Source organism: Salarias fasciatus, chromosome 20 (genome assembly GCF_902148845.1).
Source record: "Salarias fasciatus chromosome 20, fSalaFa1.1, whole genome shotgun sequence".
NCBI lineage: Eukaryota > Metazoa > Chordata > Actinopteri > Blenniiformes > Blenniidae > Salarias > Salarias fasciatus.
In genome coordinates, this window is record NC_043764.1 from 8,177,619 (window position 1) to 8,193,412 (window position 15,794).

Genomic DNA, 15,794 nt, shown 5'->3' on the forward strand with positions numbered 1-15,794 from the left:
TCTGTGATAGTCTCAGGGTTGTGTTTAAAGCACAGAGAGCGTCATGGGGACCAAGCAACACACAAGGCAGGTCTGAGATACTGTTGTGGAGAAGTTTAAAGCCGGATGTGTATCAAAAAAACGATTTCCCAAGCTTTAAACATCTCAAGGAGCACTGTGCAAGCAATCATATTGAAAGGGAGAAGTATCAAACCTCTGCAAATCTACCGAGACTGGCCGTCCCTCTAAACTTTCATCTCGGACAAGGAGAAGACTGATCAGAGATGCAACCAAGGGGCCCATGATCACTCTTGATGAACTGCAGAGATCTACAGCTGAGGTAGGAGAATCTGTCCATAGGACAACAATCTGTCGTACATTGCACAAATCTGGCCTTTATGGAAGAGTGGCAAGAAGAAAGCCATTTCTCAAAGATATCCTTAAAAAGTTTCGTTTAAAGTTTGCCACAAGCCACCTGGGAGACACACCAAACATGTGGAAGACGGTGCTCTGGTCAGATGAAACCAAAATCGAAGTTTTAGGCCACAATGCAAAACGATATGTTTGGTGTAAAAGCAGCACAGCTCATCACCCTGAACACACCATCCCCACTGTCAAACATGGGGGTTGCAGCATCATGGTTTGGGCCTGCAAACCATGTTTTCTTCAGCAGGCACAGGGAAGATGGTTAAAACTGATGGGAAGATGGATGGAGCCAAATTCTGGGCCATTTTGGAAGAAAACTTGTTGGAGTCTGCAACCGACCTGAGACTGGGACGGAGATTATCTTCCAACAGGATAATGGTCCAAAACATAAAGCCAAATCCACAATGGAATGGTTCACAAATAAAACATATTGAGGTGTTAGAATGGCAAGTCAAAGTCCAGACCTGAATCCAATCGAGAATCTGTGGAAAGAGCTGAAGACTGCTGTTCACAAACGCTCTCCATCCAACCTCACTGAGCTTGAGCTGTTTTACAAGGAAGAATGGGCAAGAATTTCAGTCTCTCGATGTGCAAAGCTGATAAAGACACACCCCAAGGGACTTGCAGCTGTAATTGCAGAAAAAGGTGGTGCTACAAAGTATTAACGCAAGGGGGCCGAATAATATTGCACGCCCCACTTTTCAATTTTTTGTTTAAAAAGTTGAAAATATCCAATAAATTTCATTCCACTTCATGACTGTGTCCCACTTGTTGTTGATTCTTGACAAAAAAAATTAACATTTTATGTATATTGTGTTAAAAGCCTTAAATGTGGCAAACTTTTAAAAAGTTTAAGGGGGCCGAATACTTCCGCAGGGCACTGTAGGTCTGTCTGTGATGCATGGACATCATGAACTGGGAGACACTTCCATTATGGATACATTATTGGTCAGCGGGAGCCACCTTCTTCGATGTTTCGCTCCTTTAATCCCGGAATATCTCAGGTTGGTGGAGCAGCAGTAGGGACACCTCCCTACTGCCCCCTGCAGCTGACCGAGGATCCATCTTTTCCCCATAATTATCTTTCCTGCGTAACCAGAGCCAGAAACTTCCCTGTTTTGCCTCTTCAGCCAGGTCTTTATGGCCTTCCGCAGGCTGGGGCCACTAATCCCCAAGGTCTTCAGGAACCGCTGGGTGGAACTTCCAGTGAAGCCTCTGCAGCAGACCTCAACTGGAAAGATGTATGTCTTCCAACCCGCTTCTCGGCAAGAGGAGGCAAGCTCAGCATGCTTTTCCCTCTTCCTCTTGAATGCTGCCTCCATTCCCTTCTTCCCAAGGTATGGTCAGTTCTCCCATGATGACACACTTGGCAGAATTGGACCAGATTACAATATCTGGCGAAGTGATGACATGACGATGTGTTCTGGGAACTTGAGTTGGCGACTAACATCGCTGTTAGCTGCCACTCTCCTCCTGGAGACAACAGAGACCGCTCTCGCACTGAACTACTGAGTGCCTCTCCCCCTTTTCTGATGAACTGAATAGGCTGGTGCAGTGGAGTTACTGGGCTGGACTTGTTCACCTGCAGTCTGCGCACCTCGATCACTTCGGGTATTTCCGCAGTACTCGGTCGTGTCGCCACCCATAACGACCCTGCGTCAGGGTTGCTTTGCAGCTGGACAGGATGTGTTGTAGGCTGGGATTTTGGTGACCACAGAGAGGGCAAAGATCGTTTGTGCCGTACCACAGATGTAGGTTCTGTGGACTTGGTAGGGTATCGTACGTGCTCCTAATCAGGAAACTTAGCCGGGCTTGGGGCATTTTCTACAAGTCGGCCCATGTGATGGTTCTTTCGATTACACCCTCCCATGTTGTCCACTTGCCTTTGAGAAACTGGCTCACTGCTTTGAGCCTGTAACCTTCATGCTCCTCTTTTGTGACTTCTGGACAATCAGCTTTTTCCTCTCTGTTTCGGTGGCTTTTGACCACATCTTAGTTGTTGTTCCCCATCCGAGGCCTGCTCTCCCATGTTGTACATTCCCACAACCTCTTGGTGTTTCAGTCGGGTAGTGGCCTGGTCTACTGCCTGGGATGCGTCCCATTTTCTTCCAGTCCTAACAGCTGGCTTTGCTTTTGCACCACAGGATCAGCAGAATCTTTCAGCTCTAGGACCAAGCGAACCTTTTCCAGTTTAAAGCCTAAACTGATGCTTTGCATTGGAAGCCTCAAGATGTTCTTTCCAAACAGAGCTGAATTGGACTGGCAACAAGGAAGTCCAAGCCACTTCCGGATGTCGGAGTTGGCCTTTGTGTCCATTTTCAGAACTGAGGATGAGGTGATGTTACACAATTTAAGGGGCCACATCAAACGGTAGTACAGGGTGAACTGGTTGCACCAAACTTTGAACTTCCCCGGCAATGGGCATTCATCGATCTTTTTCAGGCCATTAGCTAGCTGCATTGCGGCCGACGTAACCATCCGCTTGTGACAGGTCCGCAGTATACAGCCTTCCCAAGCTCTTTATTGGTTGGTCTTTCAGGAGCGGAATGGCCTCACTGTTTACGGAAAACATAATATTATCCTTCCTGTGGCCCTTCCGGATCGAGAGGCTGCGTGACTTGCATGGTTTCATCTTCATCCTGGCCCATGTCAGCAGTTCTTCGAGCCTTTTTAGCAGTCTGTGGGTGCATGCTGCCGTCTGTAGGAGCGTGGTGACATCGTCCATGTAGCACCTGAGGGCTGGAAGCCTCTGCCCCGATGGGGATCTGACTCCTCTTACTGACTGTCTCCCTCCAATCAGGATGATCTCAAAGACTGCTGTGAATAGTATGGGAGAAATGGCGCAGTCAATTGCTATTCCCTTTTCTAGTTTGTGCCATCCAGATGTGACTTGTGGGGTTGTGAAGGACACAGTGAGGTTGTTGAAGTAGTTGGTAATCAGGCTCTCGATACATGGTGGAATGTGGAAGAACTTGAGGGCAAACCAGAAGAGTTGATGGGGAACAGATCCATAGGTATTTTGAGGTCTAACCACACAACATGAAGGTCTGACTTGTTGCGCTTCGCTGTCTGGATCTGATCCCAAATCCTCATTGAGTGCTCCACGCAGCCCCGGAACCCTGGCACTCCTGCCTTTTGACAACTAGTCGATGTACTTGTTAGAGAGGAAATTACTGGTCATTCGCCTTGCCAACACTGTGAAAAAGATCTTCCCCTATACATTCAGAAATGCCTCTGAATTGATTGATTTTCTGGGAGTCTTTCTCCTTTGGGATGAAGATGGTGATTGCTTTGCACCATGCCTGTGGGATGGACTTTGTTTTCCAGGAAACACACATCATCTTCCGTAGTAGCTTGAGGACAAGGGGGCAGTTCTTATTTTTTTTTTTTCCCAAATATTTTTATTGAAATTTCACTTTGAAACATAAAGTCACAATACAAAGAAAAACAAAAACAAATACGTACAAACATAAAAACCCTCCCCCCACCCTAAAACACACATTTCACTCAAATGCAGCAAAGTTGTTTACTTGTCGACATTTTCCACAAAGCGAAGAAAGGGTAACCAAATTTCTTTAAAGTCTTCAAGTTTTCCTTTAGAAACATAGGTCAGTTTCTCCAAAGCCAGATTGCTGGACATCAGTTTGATCCATTTATTTACTTTCGGTCTCTCAATGTCTTTCCAGTGTAAAGCGATAATGTGTTTGGCCTGTAATAAACAAAAATGCACACGTTTCCTGTCATTTAATGTGCCTCTGAAAGTGTTTGGGAAGATGTGTAGAATACAAAGTTTGCCATCCAGTGGTACCTACAGTTGATCAGGTCAGAAACCACATCTGTGATTTCTTTCCAAAACAACTGAAGCTCCACACATTGCCACATACAATGAAAAAGAGTCCCCTTTTCCCTGTCACATTTCACACATACATCTGGAATATTCGGATTAAAATAATGAAGTTTCACAGGTGTAATATACGTTCTAAACAACCATTTGTATTGCAGCAGTCTGAATCTGGTGTTAATAGATATTTTTTGTGCCATTAAACAGGATTTATGGGCAGTTCTTATAAACTTTGTAAGGAACACCATTTGGGCCAGCTGCTGATGCCGTTCTTGCTTGCTTTACCACCTGGTTGACTTCGGACCATTTCGGAGGTGTGGTGTCGAATGGTAACGACGGCACTGGAGGATGAGGGACATAGCCTGGTGGACCTAAGGGGCTTTCTTGGAGGTTATGGCTGATCGCTGCTTTTATGTGGTTTTCTAATTCCTGCTCAGTTGCATGCAAGGTCCCAGAATTCTCCATGGAAAAGATGTTCAGAGTCGGCACGGAGAGAAGTGAGCGCAGCGAGCAGAGATACAATACATAAGAAAAACTTGGTGAACAAAGAGGGGACGTATAAAATATAACAAGCTCTTCATCCCTGAGGCACTTGAAACAGCTGAACAGCTTGACAGCTGTTTCCACTGAGTTAAAGAGATACAATAAATATGTTGAAGACGGAGAATAACAGGAAACAAGGTCCTAGGTTCAAATCCCTGGGTCAAGATAGGTACTCCAGCTTCCTCCCACAGTCCAAGAAAATACAAGTGAGGTTTAATGGTGACCATAAATTTCCCCGAGGTGTGAATATGAGTGTGTGGTGTAGTTGGTCTCTGTGTGACGGACTGGCGGACTGTGCAGGGCAAACCCAACAAGGGGAGACTGTTACGGCCGTCGCCGTGTTGTCTTGCATTCTTTCTCCCTAAGTGTGTGAGTGTGTTGATTTGTGTGTCTGTGTGAGTGTGGTTCCCAGGTTGCTGCTGCTGCAGGAGTCAAGCACTGCCTCACTGCCTGCACCTGGGGAGCCTGACGAGAGGGCAGCTCGTCAGCCAATCCTGCGAAGCCACTCGGCTGGCACGAAGTTACTGTCCCGTTGTGTGCCAAGAGAACAGTTTGTGCAACGTGACAAACAAATATGTTTCTTTTTAAACAGATCAGGAACAGAGAATGGTAATCGCTCATCATATCTAATGATGAACTTAACAATAAATGTTTCTGGCTGTTCCTGGTGTTCCAGGAAGTCTACAGTCCCAGAAAATACCAACACGACAACTCACAACGCCAGCATCCCTTCAAAGGAATTATGATTAAAATATGTGTTCAGGCAAAGAACTTGTTGTTCATAAGACTGTCTCACGACTTTAACATGAGCCATGGAAAAAGTGTTCTGCGACAGTCAATAATTACGTTGTTACCTACAGTCTTTTTACCTTGAACTGTCTCAGCAAATGTCAAGGTACAGAAGATGACGGTAATATTACAAAAAGAAACAGGCACACACAAAGACAAAAACAAACATTTAAAACAAACCAGAACAAAATCATCTAATGATGTACATTAAAATATAGCTGGTCAAAAAGGGGAACTGGACATAGTATGCTACAATGGATAATGACAATCACATCATTACTATTGAAAAAATAAATGAAATAAATGCAAACGCTTTGCTCGTGTAAATGATAATCGCATGATGACTAAAAGAATACTTGTACAAATGGACAGTTGTAATAGTGACAAAAGGCAGAAGGTAAAAGACTGTAGATAATGACTTGAAATGTTACTGCAAAACACTTAAGAAACTGTTAATGTAGAAAATGATGCCATTATAACTTTTTTAAAAGAAGACTAAATTCTATAGTAATGTAGAAGATAATGACAGTTGATTAATTGCGATTGAAAGGGCGTGAAATGCTTTGGTGATCTACATAATGAAAGTTCATTTCTGTAAAAAAAACAAACAAAAAAGCTGTCACTGTACAGAAATAGCATCATGGTTAATTGAAAAGAGCTTTGAACTGGAATGCCACTGAACTTTACTCTACACAACGGCAATAAGACTATTGTTGTGAAAATGTTAAAATCTCAATTGTTTTCGCAGATTTCACAACAGCTTCTGGTGTCTGTTTTCACCAGCATGTGTGTGGTTACAACTGAAAGTCAGGAAATTGAAGCGGCAGCCCTGCAGTTTCCTCACAGTTTATTTCACAGAGGTTGTTGTAAATCTGTAAATACATTTTTATTTTTCAACAATATGGAGACCTTTTTACAAAAAACCTTTAGGCTCCTGAAGCTTATGTCATTTTGAGTTGTTTCTACTTGGACACTTCACATATTGACTATTTCAACAAGGAAGTAAAAAGCTTTTCAATATCAAACACCAACAAATGCAGAATATTTAGAAATGAAAAAGGAGGGGAGGGGAATCATTTCTCCCCAAAAATGTCGTTTATGTTCCCCCTAGTCATATAAACAAGGTGGAACCAATTTTACAAATGCATTATTGTAATAGAGTAGTCACTTCACATTATACTGTCAGGGGTATTTGTATTTCCAAACATTTAGTTTTGAGAAGAAACCAGTTGTGTAACTGTAACAAAAGAAAACACCTGTCCATCACCAACCTTTTGACTGAGCCAAATATCTATCAATACTGTCACACTGGAGATGAGCAAAAAAAGATAAAGATCCTGAAGGTATTTAGGTACAAATAACATTCAATCACAACAGTCAACTCAGAAATTTATGAATAAAAAACATTTTGTTCAAGCATTTATTGGTCTATACTCATAATTGTCATTCACACTTAATAAAATGCATCGAAAAGCATCATAAGGGCACAGTGTATTATGCTCTCCTTCAATTTATTTATTGTTTCAGCATATTTTAATTCAACTGTTGGAGTGAACTGACTGAAAGTAAATGCTGCTTCACCAAGTAAGGCTGCACTGCATATGGAAATACATTGCATAACAGTTTAATCATGTACTTCTCTCTTGAATGCACAATTATTAATTTGAAAGAAACAGGAAGCAAAGAAAATGTGATCACATGTGGCCGCTTGCCTGATAAATTGTGAATAAACTGTAATTCAGGTGTAGTTATTAGTGTGTCTGATTATTCTTTAATGATTGGTGATTTATTTAATAAAAAGAAATTGGATCAAAGCTAAAGGAACTTTTTATTGTTGTGGGTTTATGGTCTTATATTACCTTCGTGATACTTTCGTAATGTTGTGTACTTCCTTATTGTCTCCAGACAATTGGTGATTGTTTAATTGTTTTTATTTCTTATCTCCTCATTTCTGTGACGCACCACATGAATAGCTGTAACTCCCTTCTGTAGAATCAAAAGAATCATTGGTGATTAAAGGTCAAAAATTCCCATGATTCAGTCCTTTAAACGTTTCCTTGTGAACATGACTATTCATTTCCAACTTGTTAGGCCTTGTTGATTTGTATGGAGATAATTTTGTGTCTTTATTATTCAATCAATCAAAAAAGGTTTTGCAAACAAAAAAGACAGTTGAGACCGAAAAGCATAAAGTTGCAATCAAAAAATAAAAGTTCAATCAAATAGAATAGATCTGAGAACAAATTATTAAGTGCCAACCCCACCAAATTTTTTTTGACATCAAAACAGAAAAAAAGTTTTGGTTTTGAATTAAAAAGTTTTGCTTGCAAATTCAAAAGTTTTGGTTGCAAATTCAAAAGTTTTGGTCACAAATCCAAAAGTTTTTCTTGCGAATCTGACTGAACCCAATGGGTGGGGCCAACACTGGTGGAAGAGAGAAGAGCTCCTATTGGTCGCTTTGACCTCGCTCCTCCACCGCCTGTCTCCGCGCAGTTGCTGGCTGCTTCCGCATTCGGTAAAGGCCAGTACACATTACAGGCTTTTTTCAATCTTCCCCGATTCAGAGACCACACACTAGAAGACAACAGAGGACAGATCCTGCAGACTCGGGCTATGTGTCCACACTTTCCACACCGGTGACATGTAACACCCACACTCTGAATTGTTCTCCCTTGTGAAGGCCAGCTTGTTGGGGGAGGAACTGAGGGCGGGGCTGCTACTCTGGACTCCAATCGGGATAATTTGTCCATTTGCTCTTCTTGGTTGAGGGCTAACTTCTTGACTATTTCAGCCAACTCTGATATTTCCGATGCATATGTAGATTTTTCTGCCCTCTCATTCCCCCCATACTCTGATGCGACATGCATTTGGGCAAAGGTTTTCCTTGCTTTCTGCTGAGGCTGGAACTTTTTAGTTTCTCTGGCTAAGTTTCTGAGCTCAGCCTGCAGTTCTCGAAAACTCAGAAGTCTCGGCTTCATTGGGGCGATTCTTGTGTACACATCTTCATCAGAGAGCCCTCTTAAAAACTGCCGAGTTAGCTTACTATCTCGATCTGGAAAAGGCTGGCCTCCTCTTTCTTCTGACTGCGCTCATAAAAATCAGCCAGTGGATCAAGGGAACCCTGTGCATCACTGTACTCCGCTCTCATTTCCTCAAATGCTTTCTCAGGTGTCTGGTCATGTGGAGGCAGGTTGAGGACAAGCTTTCTGGCTTCACCTCCCAGATGTTGTACAACAGTGGAGAAATGGAGGTGAGTCGGGAGCTCTATTGCTTCAAGGAGGTACTGCATATCTCGCACCCAATCCTCCACCAGAATCTTACTGTCAGTATTGCCAGTGAAGACTTGGACATTTTTCACCTGGTGAGTTTGCATCAAACCTCCATACACTGCTGGTGCAAAACCTTGGTTGGCCATGGTAGTAGGGGAGGGCACTGATGATGATACAGCCAATTGGGGATGAAGAGGTATCTTGGAAATGGAACTGGGGTAACATTGTTGGGCATGTGCATCAGGGGCCATGTAGACAGGGGGGTTTGGGGCCATCTGTGGCATGAGCGATGACTTTGGACAACGTTTGGAGCCACAAAGCCATAGCTTGCAGGTGGCACAGACTGAGGGATATTGGCTGAAGAAAGGGGGATCTGTACACCTTTAGTTGTGGGCTGGTGACCATGTGCATGGTGGAGGGGTCTTGCGTGCTTGCCATAGGGGCCTGAGGCAGAGGTGTGGAAAGCGGGAAGCCTGGGGGGGAGGGGGGTTAGGACTTAACTGGCTTGGATGAGGAGAGACAGCTGGGTGGTCAGGTATGGGTATGTGCACACTTACTTGGGGAACAGTAGTCCTCACCAGGGGGGTTGCTCCGGGCAGGGTATGGCCAGGCATTTGTGCTGCACCTGCGGCGACATCATAGTGGGGTAAAAGTTGCCTTTGGACCTCAGGGCCTGGAAGCATTGACACGGTTCCTGGAAAAGCACCCTGGTTGATAACAGGTGACAGATATGGAGGAGAAGGGGTCTGCTGGTAAACAGCTTGAGCTGTAATGGGACTGCCTCGTTGTTTTGGAGAATCTTTATAGTTTTGCCACATTTTGATGTTGTTTCTTTTTCTTCTTACAGTTTGTGTACTTTCAACAACATCAAAAGTCCACCCTTCTGTTAGTCTCTGATCATCAGAGAGAGAAGACGACGGACAGCAGGGTTCGAAGCGTGATGGAGACTGTATTTCTTCACAACAGCTCAAACATACACAGCCTTAAACAACAGGAAGAAAAGAATCAACACATGTTCATCTTTCTTTTACACTCACACATCCTGATTGCCAAATGAACAGGCAGACATGAACAAAACATCCCATTGACACACTAACAAGGGAAATTCAGGCTGAACTGTTACACAAACCTTCAATATAGCCAAACTAAACAGTGCATAACACAACACAATAATATATTTTCAAAACACAAATTGTTTAACTGCAGCATAATTTGTATATTTTGTAAAACACATGAGCTGCCGGTAGCACTGCTTACCTTAAACAACAGTGAAGAAAAGAATAACCCAACATGACGCCCCTACAGAAAACCTACAGAATACGGTGAAAGAACAAACTGCTAGGACTTGCTTGGTTTTAATAGAAGGTTTATAGAACAATGACCGGTGCTACAGTATCACCTACTGGTGGGGACTCAGTTATTCCCTTACACAACCAAACTTTTTAATTCAAAACCAAAACTTTTTAATTCAAACCAAAACTTTTGAGCTTGCAAGCAAAACTTTAGAATTCCAAAATCAAAGCTTTTTTCTGTTTTGATGTAAAAAAAAAAAAAAAAAAAAATTGGTGCGGTTGCCACTCAAATAATTTTGTTTCTCAGATCTATTCTATTTGATTGAACTTTTATTTTTGATTGCAACTTTATGTTTTTTTGGTCTCAACTCTCTTTTTGTTTGCAAACCTTTTTTGATTGATTTGAATAATAAAGACACAAAATTATCTCCATACATACGGACTGAAAACCTTGAATCTGAATGAAGCATATATACATACTGTACACAGTGAGGAGCAAACGTATTTACACCCCCTGCAATTTTGCAAGTTCTCCACTTAGAAAATATGGAGAAGTTCTGAAGTGTTCATCATAGATGCATTTCCACTGTTAGAAACATAATCAATAAGTAAATAAATAATAAATCACATTGTTTTAATGATTTATTTGTATGTTACTGGGGTTCGGAAGTATTTGTACTCATGAGAAAATCAGTGCAAATATTTAATGCAGAAGCTCTTTGTTTGCAATTACAGAGGTGAAATGTTTCCTGTAGTTATTCACCAGGTTTGCACATACGGCAACAGGGATTTTAGAACACTCCTCCGCTCCACACAAATCTTCTCTAGATCTGTCAGGTTCGAGCCTGCGCAGAGCAACATGAAGTTTCAGCTCCCTTCGAATATTTCTCTTGGATTTAGGTCTGGAGAATGGCTAGGCCGCTCCAGAACCTTGATATGCTTCTTACGCAGCCACTCCTTTGGTCATCCTGGCTGTGTGCTTCGGATCATTGTCATGTTGGAAGATCCAACCATGAGTTCCTCTTCAATGCTGTGACTGAGGGAAGGAGGTTGTTGCTCAAAATCTTGACGATACATGGCCCCATCCATCCTCTGCTCGAATACAGTACAGTCATCCTGTCCTGTTTGCGAAAAGCACCCCAAAGCATGATGTTTCCACCCCCATACTTCACAGTAGGGACGGTGCTCTTGTGATTGTTCTCCATTCTTTTCCTCCAGACGAGTGGAGTTTACACCAAAAAGTTCCATTTTGGGTCTCATCTGACCACATGACTTTCTCCCATGACCCCTCTGGATCATTCAGGACAGTCCCCGGCAAGTTTAGAGCTCTTGAGAATCATAATTATTGCTGATTCTCATGAGTGACAAATACTTCTGAACCCCAGTAACATACAAATAATCATTAAAAAAATCATACAATATGATTTCCAGATTTTGTTTTTTTACATTATATCTCTAACAGTTCAAATGAGTTGATCAATATTTCAGTCCTCTTCCTATTTTTGCGAGAACTTGCAAAATCACAGGGGGTGTAAATACTTATGCTCCTCACTGATATATCTGTTTTAATGACTGACCTGACCTTTTCCTTTGTGCCAGAACTAAACTGCCTCTGACTGCGTGTTTGATGTAATAATTATGTAATGACTGTTGCTGGCAGTGTTGCAATGTGACCTGTTTTTTTTCATTTCAGCCATCAGACCTCCACTTCCCACAGTTTATGCGAGTTGGCGGGTTTTCAAACTTGTATTTCCTGGTAGAAATGTGTTGCCATCTCTGTTGCACCTGGATGAGATCGCATGGTGGGAGGAGATCAGATGTGTTCAAGCTATTGTTTAAGGAATTATCTTTCTCTATAAATACAAGCATGTTTGTCCCTGTTGGCATCACTTGAGACCAGATCTCCTGCAGCCATGCTTTGTTTCAGACCCTGCACCGCACTGTGTGAGTATATCACTCATTATTTTGAAGAACAGTAATTCTGTGAATTTGTATTTAATCATAAATAAGTATAATTTAATATTTAGAAAAGGTATTTTATACTTCTGAGTATGTTTGGAGCAGTAAAGGGAACAAATGTTTCCACCTGTAAATAACTTTCTTCCCTGCCACATGTAAAAAGTTTTGTCAGAAAAAAACAAGCTTGACATTTGAATTTGTCTTTAATTAAAAGTCCTTCTCTAAAAGTGAGGGTTTCTTCTTTTTTCCAGTGCTTGCAACAGCTTGTCTGTTCTTGTCTCCAGGTAAATGACTGAAACCAGACTGAATGTGTTGATATTTCATTGAAGCAGTACAGACAGACACTGACTTGTGTTTTTTCTATTTGTTGTTTTAGCTGTTTCTGCAGAGAGAGCAACCTCCTGTGACAGTGGCAACTCTGTCCATCGCCTGAGCTGTGGTATGACTGAATATTATCCAGATCAGTGGATCTAGCATTGAGCCATCAAGGAGTTTGAATTTTGTTCTATCTGGCTTAGAAAAGAAAGGTTTGGCAGGTGGATTATACTTGTTTAGGTAACACTTTACTTGAAGCCCCCCTGTATAACACATTATAAGTACATTCATAAAGGTATTATAATGCCATTATAACACGTGTAGCTATAGTTATAAACATTCATAGATGATCACAATGCCAGGACCGAACCCTAACCCTATGCTGTATAGTGCTGTATAGGAGTTATAAAGCATTGTGATCATGTATGAGTGTTTATAACTACTTATAATGTGTATACAGGGGGGCTTCAAGTAAAGTGTACCCTTGTCTATATCTTGATAAAAGATGCTTTAAGATTTTTTTTTAAATTATTGTCAATTCTTTGCTCTCTATGTGTGTGACAGACATTGGAGTGATCAGCGTGCAGGAGTCGCTGTATGGAAGTGAAGACAGCTAGTGACGTGCAGTGAGGGCAAACATTATTACCAGCTCGCCAAACACTGAGTGCTCTTTGGCAGGCACGACAGAACTTATCAGGAAGGAGGTACGCGTTATAATGCCTATCATAAAATTAAAACGTACCACAAAAGTGGAAGATTCTTACAAAAATATGGATGTCACAACGTAATGCAGTGTAACAGGGAAGCATCGTACACTGCATTAAATCAGTTTTGAGTTCTGATACCTCGTCACCATCGGGACATTTTGTTTAAAGAGTTTCATTCCAGGCTTTCCCGTATCGCGTTTGCATTAACCTGTTTCCGTGTGTTTGTTTTCTCTAGGTAAAGATGGGAATTAACACATGTCAGTCAAGGAGTGATGAGGAAACAAAAGCTTGGGTAACACTTTACTTGAAGCCCCGTGTATAACACATTATAAGTAGTTATAAACACTCATACATGATCACAATGCTTTATAACTCACTATACAGCACTATACAGATAGGATTAGGGTTAGGGTTAGGGTTAGGGTTAGGGTTTGGTCCTGGCATTGTGATCATCTATGAATGTTTATAACTATAGCTACACGTGTAATAATGGCATTATAATACTTTATGAATGTACTTATAATGTGTTATACAGGGGGGCTTCAAGTAAAGTGTTACCAAAGCTTGCTCTCTGTAACAGGACACACAAAACACACCCAACCTGACACAAGGGACAGAGAAAGTGGAAGCACACACACCCATGTCTGGAATGTAACAATGATCAGAGCGATTAAAATTCATTGTGACTCTGTTGCTGTGGCCTCAGTTGATGAGGTGAACAAACCTTCTAATAATGATGGAACACAGAGTCTTTACTAAGAAAGAGGCAAGAAGTCCACTGACTTTATGCTTTAACTGAAATCCCCACAGGTGTGATGGCAAGAAGGTGTGTGAGTTGATAACCGCAAGTGATATCCGCATCTTGGACCCCTGCCCAGGAATCTTGAAATACGTGGACACCAACTACACCTGCCTCCCAGCACGTCAGTCCCCTCAGTTATCGCTAAATAATAAAACTGTAAATGAGCTCTGCTGTCAGAAATCTAACCTGATCCTGCTGTTTTCCAGTAACTCATGTTGCGTGTCAGCAATCCCTGGCACGCTTGCACTGTGGTAAGATCATTGGTTCTTCTCTTTGAGCTTATAATAAATCCACATGATTGATATGAGCGCAAACAGTGATCCGTGCCTTTTCTCTTGCTTGTTTTAATGCAGACCAGGGCCAGGTTATCGTTGTCTACGGAGCAGACTACGGTCGTCGGGACAGGACCACCTGCATTAACGGAAGACCTGATTCCCAGTTGCAAAATGTGTCCTGCTCAAAACCCACAAACATCGTGGCAACCAGGTAAAAAACAATGGCTATTATAATCTCTTGGCTCTTTTTTTGTCTAAGCAGCCTGTATTGACTCCTGTTACTCTACACCAACAGGTGTAATGGGAAAAACACCTGTGATATCAGAGCTCTCAACTCGGTGTTTGGAGACCCCTGCCCTGACATATACAAGTACCTGGAGGTGGCTTACCGCTGCAAGTGTGAGTAGCTAGCTTAATGCTTACTTAAAACTGCTCACATTTATGTGAGTGGAAAGCACAGCATGACGCAAACAGGTTTTTAAATAAAAATGTGTTAAAAATGTTTGAAATGAACATTTTTTGTTGTTCTGTTGCAGATCCTTCTGTCACTGATTCATAAGATTCAACAGAGCTTTGATGAGGAAAAAAACTAAAAGATAACGGAGAAATACAATGTTACGGTGTGGGGCTTTCTTTTCTGACTAAATGTAAAAGTATCCTTTTCTATCATTTTTTCCATGAGTACATGAAAATGCTCTACATCAGTAAAATATCTCAAGCCTTTGTTTCGGTGTGAAAAAAAAAAAAAATCCAATAAATAACTTCAAGCATTATAAGAACGAAATGATCCAGCTTGTTGTCGATGCGTAAGGCTTTGGCTGATCTATAGACAATTCGCACACACTTGTGCACACACACACACACACACACACACACACACACACACACACACACACACACACACACACACACACACACACACACACACACAGGTAATTTAGAGTCACCAGTTAACCTCACACACATGATTATGGACTGTTGGAGGAAACCAGAAAACCTGCCCATGTGCTGAGAGGATATGCAGAGTTTATGTCACTCAGGACATGTGAGGGGAGAGTGGTGGCCATTGCACCACCATGTGGCAGAGGGTGAGATTTTTGGTAAGAAGTTTTGCTCAATTGTCTGCAGCAGCACTGAACAAACCCCAGGTGGTGTTATCAGCCTTTCTCAGAGGAGTTTTTGGTCATTTATGGCAAGATACAGAAAAAAGAAAAAAAAAAAACACTTTAGTTTTCAGAGGAAGACAATGTGATGTGCTTTGATCCTTCGTTTCATTTTGAGAGTAAACCAACACTTCCAGCTGACCGTTTCTGTGCAAATATAGTCTGAAGCGTGCAAAACTCACATGTGAGTGAAGTTTTCACATGATGTAGCTCTGATGTTATAGTGAATAAGTTTGTCACAAAAAGCAGACAAACAGAAAGCACAATCTGTGCAAAATGCAGAACTTTGATAAAACAGGCCAACAGGGATGTGCCACATTGAAAGTAGTAATTTTTGGAGCCAAAGAGAAAATAGTAAATGTTATTGCAAGTCTAAAAGTAGAGTGTTCATTGTACTGTGGCAGTTTTGCCATTGTCTTTTTTCTTAATTTGAA

General features: G+C 41.8%; 1 protein-coding gene across 1 annotated transcript; it reads left to right on the forward strand.

Moving 5' to 3' along the window:
* Nucleotides 1-11,958: 11,958 nt before the first annotated feature.
* Nucleotides 11,959-14,779, forward strand: LOC115408571 (L-rhamnose-binding lectin SML-like). Its single transcript, XM_030119405.1, has 10 exons — nucleotides 11,959-12,083; nucleotides 12,350-12,382; nucleotides 12,475-12,537; nucleotides 12,978-13,029; nucleotides 13,383-13,412; nucleotides 13,931-14,043; nucleotides 14,129-14,173; nucleotides 14,276-14,408; nucleotides 14,493-14,596; nucleotides 14,734-14,779. The coding sequence occupies exons 1-10, from the start codon at nucleotides 12,053-12,055 to the stop codon at nucleotides 14,754-14,756; spliced, it is 627 nt and encodes a 208-aa protein (XP_029975265.1). The 5' UTR covers nucleotides 11,959-12,052; the 3' UTR covers nucleotides 14,757-14,779.
* Nucleotides 14,780-15,794: the final 1,015 nt, after the last annotated feature.

What these genes read in the sequence shown, in the direction of transcription:
- LOC115408571 (XM_030119405.1), top strand. Translation starts at nt 12,053, where the DNA reads ATGCTTTGTTTCAGACCCTGCACCGCACTGT. An exon ending in TATGGAAGTGAAGACAGCTA is followed by an intron (nt 13,030 to 13,382) that starts GTGACGTGCAGT and finishes AACACATGTCAG; the next exon opens with TCAAGGAGTGATGAGGAAAC. An exon ending in ATGAGGAAACAAAAGCTTGG is followed by an intron (nt 13,413 to 13,930) that starts GTAACACTTTAC and finishes AAATCCCCACAG; the next exon opens with GTGTGATGGCAAGAAGGTGT.